At 33.7% G+C, this 9,205-nt stretch overlaps 1 protein-coding gene across 1 annotated transcript; it reads left to right on the top strand.

Annotated features, from left to right (window-relative positions):
* The first annotated feature begins 2,605 nt into the window (after positions 1-2,605).
* On the top strand, positions 2,606-8,778 carry LOC107026691 (proteasome subunit alpha type-5). Its single transcript, XM_015227760.2, has 9 exons — positions 2,606-2,793; positions 2,913-2,994; positions 3,087-3,167; positions 4,318-4,431; positions 4,524-4,625; positions 5,201-5,259; positions 7,915-8,017; positions 8,270-8,335; positions 8,422-8,778. The coding sequence occupies exons 1-9, from the start codon at positions 2,780-2,782 to the stop codon at positions 8,512-8,514; spliced, it is 714 nt and encodes a 237-aa protein (XP_015083246.1). The 5' UTR covers positions 2,606-2,779; the 3' UTR covers positions 8,515-8,778.
* Positions 8,779-9,205: the final 427 nt, after the last annotated feature.

The following is a 9,205-nucleotide window of genomic DNA, read 5'->3' as shown; positions in this document are numbered from 1 at the left end:
TTGGGTCACGGACCTCGCGACGGACCGTCGCGGTCACAACGGACCGTCGTGGACTCCGTCGTCCCATACTTGGTGCAAATCTTCTGCTGCTTTCTTCATTCCCCTCGACGGCAGGTATGACGGACCGTCATANTCACTTCTCTGAACTTCACGACGATCCTGCAGGACGGACCGTCATAGCCATGACGGACCGTCACAAGCTTCGTAATCCCACACTTGGTCAGACTTCCCCATCTTCCTTCAGCAGCTGCACTACGTTGCCACCTACGGACCGTCACAAGCACGACGGACCGTCATAAGCTCCGTAGGTGGTCTCTTCTGCATTTTTTTGCTCAAAATCTCCGCATTCAGCCTTGGACAGATTTCCTGCAAAACAAAGAGAAACTTATATCAAAATTAGCACAAAAAGGCTTTCGGACACACTAAACTTAAGGGAAAAGTATTAATTATACCGTGAAACCACGGTATATCAATTTCTTCTTTCTCTTTTCTTACGCTTCTTTTCAATTTCTCTCTCTAACATTCTTCCAAATCAATTCCACAGATTTCCGATTCAATATATTAATATTTTCTATTATTCTCATTTAATTTTGTTGCAAGATTTAATTTGAAGATTAACATTGATTTGGGTATTATGTTTTTCATATTCCTTATTTATTTACTAACTGATTTTAGTTTTTTTAAATTTTTTTTTGTTCCGTTGTTGTTCTTAAAACATTTTTTAGGGTTTGAGAATACATAATTCTCTCTTCAATGGATGCTTTCAAGAGAGTTACTAAAGGTATTGGACAAAATAATCAAAGTTCTTCCGATTTTCCATCATTTAATTTTTTTTCACTCGAGTTAAACAACAATGTAGGTTTCGCTTCTAAATCCAAGGAGGATATACGACGGGGAAAAATGCCTGAATCCGTCGATATGCAAAATCCCACACAAATTCATAACCATGAAGTTGAAGAAGACCAATCTGTTAGAGAAGAGGTATTTTTTTTGCATGTTCTGTGTCTTGCATGTTTAGTCTAATTTGTTTAGTAATTTTTAAGATCCAAAAAAATACATGTTACAATGTGTTTGGAAGTGTATATGGAATTTTTACTATGTTATAGTCAGTATTTATTTTTGTATTTCATATATTTATTGTATTTTGTGTTCTTTTTTTTTTTGTGTTAATTTTGTCAATGTAACATTTTTTTTTGTGTTAGTAATGTCAATGTCATTTTATGAGTTTGATTGTGTATTTACTATTATCGAATAGATTTGTAAGTGTATATGGAATTTTCATTTTGTTATAGTTATTATTTATTTTTGTATTTTCATAATTTTAATGTTTTTTATATTCACTGTTATAGTTAGCATGTATTTTTGTATTTCATATATTTATTGTATTTTGTGTTTTTTTTTTTGTGTAAGTTATGTCAATGTAACACATTTTATGAGTTTGATTGTGTATTTACTATTATCGAATATATTTGTAAGTGTATATGGAATTTTCATTCTGTTGTAGTTATTATTTATTTTTGTATTTCATAGTTTTAATATTTTTTTGTATTCATAGATTTGGAAGTGTATATTGAATTTTGTTGCTGTTTTAATCAGTATGTATTTTTGTATTTCATAGTTTTATTGTATTTTGTATCCATAGATTTCGAATTGTATTTCATATATTTAATTCATTTTGTATTCTATTTTTTTTGTGATAGTTATGTCAATGTACCACAGTTAGTATTTATTTTTGTATTTCATAGTTTTAATGTTGTTTGTATTCACAAATTTGGAAGTATATATTGAATTTTATTACTGTTTTAGTTAGTATGCATTTTTATATTTCATAATTGTATTTTTGTATCTATAGACTTGGAATTGTATATTATATTTATATATCTAATGTATTTTGTATTTTTTTTTGTGATAGTTATGTCAATGTACCACATATTAGTAACCATATGTGTTTTTTATTTCTCACATTGATACGTATTCAGTAAATTAAGTGCACATTTACATTTTTTATTTGGTGTGTTTTTGTTCGTTACGATATGTTGTTATAACTGTGTTGATGTTTTATTTATTATGATATTTTTTTGTTGTGTTATTTTAGTATTATTTCATTGTTTTGAATTCAATATGTCAGGTGACTTCTTATGCTTGCAAAAAACTACCACATAAAAGTGTTTAGAAACAAAAAAGATTAAGAAAATTGGATATTGAATTTTATTAAAATAATGGTGAGAGGTGTATTTTTTAAAACATGGTGAAAGAAAAAGAAAGAGATGGAAGTATATTTTGATAAATTGTAACTTATGAAATTTTTTAGTAGTTGTTTATTTTTAAAATAATTTACTTCCTTAATTTTCTCCAATCTATTATATAAAAATTATATTTATTAAATAAATAATTAACAAAAACATAAAAATGCATAACAAAAATAAATTTTTGACATTTTTACTAAATAGTGAAAGTGTTAATAATGAGCCTCTTAAATATTAAAATATTAACATTTTAAAAAAAAATTCTATAAATTTTATATTTGTTATACATTAAAGTTGCTCTACTTTAAAGTGTCTCTTGGGAAACCTTATTTTGGGCCCAAATTTCCCCACCCCCTTCCTATGTAAACGGGTTAGAAAATCTGACCCGGAAATACCGAAGCAAGCAACACTCCAAATACACTATTTCTGCAGAAATGGCTTGTCACTCAAGTTAAAAACAAGTAGAACAAATCGATTCTCAGTCAGTTCTTAGCTATCCCGGACTCTCAAAGCTGTGACGAATCAGATCGAAGATGTTTCTCACTAGGTAAGCTGCATTTTTGGCCTTAATCTAGGGTTTGTTCTCTATACAGTTATGTTCCTTTTTGGTTTTCAAATCTTTGAAGATCTTACTTCTCGGTGTTTTGGACATTTGGGTCTTTGAAGAACTGAGTATGATAGAGGTGTCAACACTTTCTCGCCCGAAGGAAGGTTGTTTCAAGTTGAATATGCTATTGAAGCCATTAAGGTAATTTTATAGTTGGATTTGTCATCTGGAGTTATATGATGTAAATGGTTTATTTAGGTTAATGTTTTTGTTGTTTTTGTGGGTTATTAAAGTTGGGTTCAACGGCAATTGGGATAAAGACCAAGGAAGGAGTTGTTCTTGCTGTTGAGAAGCGAATTACCTCTCCACTTCTGGTTTGTGCTCTTTGTTTAACTTTAATATGAGTTTCTGATTTTCAGTTATTATCATGGTAACTGGGTTATGTGTAGCGGACAACTCATTGTGTTATGAACTTTTTTAGTCCTTCATGGACTACAATGGGGTTGATATGAGACAATTTGCCAAAGGCAAGGGTGAACGGACCAAATATAAAACACTAGGTGGTATTTTTCCATCTGTCCTAGCCTTGGTGGACATAATTATTTGGTATATGTTGCTGGTAGGAGGTGACAGGTGTCTTATGGAATTAGTCGAAGTGTGTGAGAGTGGTCATGGACACCACAATCGTCAAAAAGAAAGAGAAGGAAGGGTGAAAGGAACAAAACTGTAATGGAGAAATAAATTGAATAATTTTGGGTTGTGCAGGGGCAAATTTGGACCTTTTCCCACTTTTTTTTTATAAGAACAATTCGAGTATTTTGAAATTTAGGGATTATAGGAGCTCTTTGATGTAACGTGAAGTAATGCATGTTTAGGATCTTGTTTGCTGTGAGAGAATTTATGTTGCTGAAGATCTCTTGTTTGAGAGGCTAATGCATAGTAAGTTATATCCTTTTGATTCTTTGTAAATTGATCAATCGCAACAAATGAGTGTGGCCTTGAATTTGAATTGAAGTTGATACTCAGTTGGTGCATTTATCATTTATGGTCATTTTCTCTGTGCTATTATCTATACAATAGCTAATATGGGAGATAGGGGGGTCAAAGCCTTCTTTTGGTTGAGAGGGTGGCATCCTGTAGGTATAAACTTGAATTCTCTACTTTCTTGTGACATGATAGGCTTTAAAGAACTAAACCACACTATCTAGTGCTGGGTAGAATGTTAGGAAGTGCCTTAAACATACTAATAGCTAAAAAAAGGTAGTGTTGAAGTCAATACAAGAAAAGGCTGAGCTTTTTCAAGATCAGGAGTTCTGAAATTAAAGAACTACTTTTCTATTTGTTACCTCTTGCACTTCTGTATGGCTTTTCTTGGTTATGACTTTTTGTGAGTTAATTACTGGATCCCAAATAGGATACATACTTTTTCTTAAAATACAAGAAATACTTTTTATTTTGCTAATCTCTCTGTTTATCTGTATTTTTATCATTCGTGACTCAAATTTGATATTCTTAATCTTACAGGAGCCAAGCAGTGTGGAGAAAATTATGGAAATTGATGAGCATATTGGATGTGCAATGAGTGGACTGATAGCTGATGCAAGGACTCTGGTTGAACATGCACGAGTTGAAACTCAGGTATTGTGAGCTAAGGGTTCAACTTTAAATCATACTATGCATTTGAAAATTCACTGAGTAAGCCTGCTTATCTATTCCCTCTTTTTCAATAGAATCACAGATTCTCTTACGGCGAGCCCATGACTGTTGAGTCCACAACACAAGCTCTGTGTGATTTGGCCCTGCGATTTGGTGAGGGTGATGAAGAGTCTATGGTTAGCACCTTTTCTTTGACTTAGCAGTTTCTCTATGCTACTTGGGCACAAGCATCCTTCATGCAAAAAACATTCAAAATCTCAATTCATTACTGTCTAATTTTGACCAAAACTATGTGTGGTTAAAATATTTTGTTATTCCGGTTTATTTTGATTAAAATCTCAGGATCTCAAATAGAGTTAGACCATTAGATTTTCTTGTTCGTGTTGCTACTTGAGTGGGGAAAAATTGTACTTCATTGACTGAATTGAGCTGTTTCATTTTATGTGGCTGGTATTTTTATCTATAATCTGAGTGGATGTCCTGGTTAATAATGGTTTTTTTCTGTGTGGATCTGGCTCATTGCATAGAAGATTTTTGTTGTGCTAACCTAGTGTGTCTTCTCTTGAAAAATCTTTTAAACAGTAATGACGTGAGCTAATATCTAAAATCCTATTAAAGGAGCAAACACACTATCTAGAACTAAATTGACTCAACTCATCAACATGAATGGATTGACGTTCCTTGTTTTTCCTATTTCAACTAGTGGAATATTCAAGTCTCACCTAAATGCATTATCTTTGGTATCTTGCAGTCCAGACCTTTTGGAGTATCACTTCTCATTGCTGGTCATGATGAGAATGGTCCTAGCTTGTAAGTATTTGTCCCACGTGATTGTTGGAGAATATGGCTGTATACTATATCTTCTCTGTTTGTGTTTGATCATATCCCGTGTAGCTGCATGCTATCATCTACCAGTTTGTTCATCTTGTTCTTTTTTTGATTGTTATCATGTTCTGAATTTTCTTTAAAATGCAAGCGAATATATAACTTTTTTTTCTCCTGTACCTTCGATTTTGAGGAACATGGCCATGAAAATTGGGTCCGCCAGCTCAATAGCCAAATACAATTAACCCTCCTATTTATGACCTTATATTCCTTGCTTCTCAAGTTTGAAAAAATATCCGAGTTGTTCCACTGCTTCGTCTTTACAGAGTCCTATAGTCCACTTAGTTACATGTAGTTTCTTATCTTTGTAGGGTAGATTTAAAATAGACCCTTGGCTCAAGCAAAGCGTTTTACCAAAACTGGTTCTTTGTCAAAAAAAGAACGCCTCTTTTCCAAAACAAGTTTGAATAATAGAGTAGAAAAAAGCTATGATGGAAATATAGACCTCTATCACTATACCTTAGGAGTAGATAATCGCTTAAAAGTCTCTGCCATCATACTACGAAAGATGACCAACTGCTCCTCATTCTGAAACACGAGTTAGCTATCACCAAATCAAAAAAACCATGCAAAATCTAAGAGTGTAACTCCTATGTTGTTTCTACCAGTGTTGTGACAGGCGATCGCCTCATCGCCAATAGCAAGAGGCAAGGCGAGGCGACCCTTCATCACCTTTTAGCTTTGTGGTGAGGCGATATTTAAAAGGCGATGCCATGGATACAATGGTGACAAAGGCGAGAGGCAAGAAACATGTCGCCTTTTGTATTTTCTTAAAAAACTGACCAATTTAAGGTTTAAAAGTTAGAAGGTAATTTTAGGGTTTTCTTTTGAATTTCCACAGTTGCACTCTTGGACTTCGACTCCAACAAGTCTACTCGACTAGACTTATCCGGTGACTGCCAGACTTTTCCGGGCGACTCCAATGTCCAACTAATACGTATTTCTTCTTTTCTTCTTCATTTCTTCTTCTTCAGACTTCAGAGTTACTTCTACCTCTACCTCTGTTATTTTCTCTTAGTTCTACCTCTGTTATTTTCTCACTGTTTTTGACTTTTGTTCTGTTTTTTTTTCAAATTCAAGTTCTAGACTTTTAGTATGAACTACCTATTTTCAGTTTTTGAATTGAAATATTGGGTAATATGTAATGAGAATTTGATTATTTATATATGCATTTTAGTATTTTAATCTTTAGATATTAATTGGTGCCAACTTTAAAAGATGTGAGTGCCTCGCCGCTTGCCTCGCCTTGTGGCAAGGCAGACCCTTTCGCCGTTCAAAACATTGGTTTCTACCCCCAAAACCAAGATCCATGCACATCATCATAGCCTCTCGAAGTTGTCTCAGTGTGGCCATTGAAATCTCATCATGAGAATATCTCCTTGGTGTGAGGGATACCTTGTATTATCTCATCCAAATTCTCCCAAAGTGCTTTTTGACCTTATTGTTCAAGTCCATTTCTGGTGCGTAAGCACCAATTATGTTAAAAGTAAGCCCACCAACAACTAGCTTAATAACCATCATCCTGTCATGCACCCTCCTTACATCTACCTCTTTCTCCTGATGTTCCCCTATCTCTTAATGCCTATTTCATTCCTACTTCTCAAGATTCCTGAGTACCACAATTTATACCTATATACATCACTTGCCTTATTTCTCTTTGTAAATCAATGAAATGATATATTGTGCTTGTCCTAGACGCTAGTGATTTCTTTGTAACATGAGTACATGACTGCTGCTTCATGGTTTGTGCATTAGCAAATTCCCATATTTTTTTTGCTGATACAAAAGTTGGTTGCCTGCTAGTTCAACCCCCAACATGGAATAACTTTCTGTGGACATGTTGTGCTGCAGTTTCTACCCCAGTAATTCTTGCTATTCATAATCTGCATACAAGATTATGATCCGAGCTTCCTCTTTTTCTCTTTCTTTCCTTTTCTCATGTAACTTCCTCGACTAATTAGCTTAAGTTGGTCTTAATTCTTAATTCATTTAGTGAACCTGACTGGGTTTTGAAAGGGGAAAATTTTTTCACTTTGGTGTGACGTTTCCCTCTTCTTTTCCTTGTCTCAACTTATAATGAGCTTGTGTTACTCTAGGCATGGATGTGACTTGCCTTATTTATATTTATTTCATGGGAAACACAAGACAACTTAAACCAGCAAACAATGATGATACTAGAATTCTAATGCTTGAAGTAGGTATATAATTCTCATATTCTGGTATAACCTTCTAACATGAAAATTGTAACTATTACATTAATGTTATTTCAAGATTTAAGTGGGCTATATATTGTCAATATACTTTAAAGGTAACATAGTCATACTGAGCTAAACAGCTTTGCTATTTAATATTATGGTTAACCTTCTAACATGATAATTGTAACTATTAATTTATGTTATTTCAAGAATTAAGTGGGCTACTGTATATAGTACATATACTTTGAAGGAAATATAGCCGTACTGAGCTAGTTGACTGTGCAGCCATTAGTTGAAATCCTAATTGCTGTTATCCTTCAAATTCATCCTAGTGGCCATCTGGTACCTTTTTGGCACTAACAACAATAGGCCTTTTTATATGCAGATACTATACTGATCCTTCTGGCACTTTCTGGCAATGCAATGCAAAAGCCATTGGTTCAGGTTCAGAAGGTGCTGACAGCTCTCTTCAGGAGCAATTCAACAAGGTATATAAGTTTGATTTTTTATTTTCTAGTTAAACTGTCATATCTTTGTACATTGTTCATTCTTCCTGGATTTGGATATTTTTATGATCTTAACCTTCGCTAATCCCAAACCTCCGTCCTCGGAATAAAGATAAAAAAATCACTGACAATTTACTATGACTGGAGTAGTATATCAGCTATATCTGGACCCAAGTAATTGGTATAATATGGTTTTGAAAGTCGATCTGAAATGAATTATTTGCTGTTCTGCAGGACCTTACCCTCAAGGAGGCTGAAACCATAGCGCTGTCAATTCTGAAGCAAGTGATGGAAGAAAAGGTAATCTCCATGACACTGCATCTTCATTATCATTTGTATGCTCTACTTCTGCTATTGATTGAAAATCACATGTCATTCGATTCCAGGTGACTCCCAATAATGTTGATATTGCGAGGGTATCACCAACTTATCACCTCTACTCCCCTTCTGAGGTGGAAGATGTTATCAGCCGCCTATAAGAAGAAAACGCTCTTGTTATGCTTGTACCCAATTCTCTGTTATGGGCAATGTTTGCTTTCAATTGTTCTAGAATTTGTGAATTGTTTTGCCCCTTCAAGCATGATATATTGTTAGCTTTGAGTTCCATTTTCCTTCAAGGACAAAGCTCAAACTCTTTATGTTGCTTGACAAAATTCAGTACAATGGGATAAGATTATTTGGCTACGGGCTTAAGATTGCAGTAAAATTACGTTTTAAGGACATGATGGAGTCTTAGTTTGAAACATGGTTGTGGTAGATAAAATGTTTCATACGTTGGATTTTTTCTTTTTACATTTTGAAGCATTTAATTTTTTCCACAAATGTTGGATCATTTCTTGAAAGTGCATTTGGATACAGCTTTTATCCAACAAAATAATAATTTCACTAAATTGGTGTGCCTCTTTTGTGAGGGACTACCACTATACATGATTTTATCCCTACCTACTTGTATGAGTGTTTATGTTAGCGTTTGAGCTGGGTTTTATTTTAAGATAATTCGCATCATTTGCTAAATGTAATAATAAATAAAATATAATGGAATTGGTTCTTCGATTTCAACCTTTTGGGTTCTTTTATCGTTACATGAAATACAAATTTATTTCATCATCATCATTCAAATATATAAGAGTTGCATGTAAACATACCCTGGAATATATATATATATATATA

This window comes from Solanum pennellii, chromosome 8 (genome assembly GCF_001406875.1).
Source record: "Solanum pennellii chromosome 8, SPENNV200".
Lineage (NCBI taxonomy): Eukaryota > Viridiplantae > Streptophyta > Magnoliopsida > Solanales > Solanaceae > Solanum > Solanum pennellii.
The sequence above is the reverse complement of the archived record's forward strand: the minus strand, read 5'-3'. Positions and strand labels throughout refer to the sequence as shown.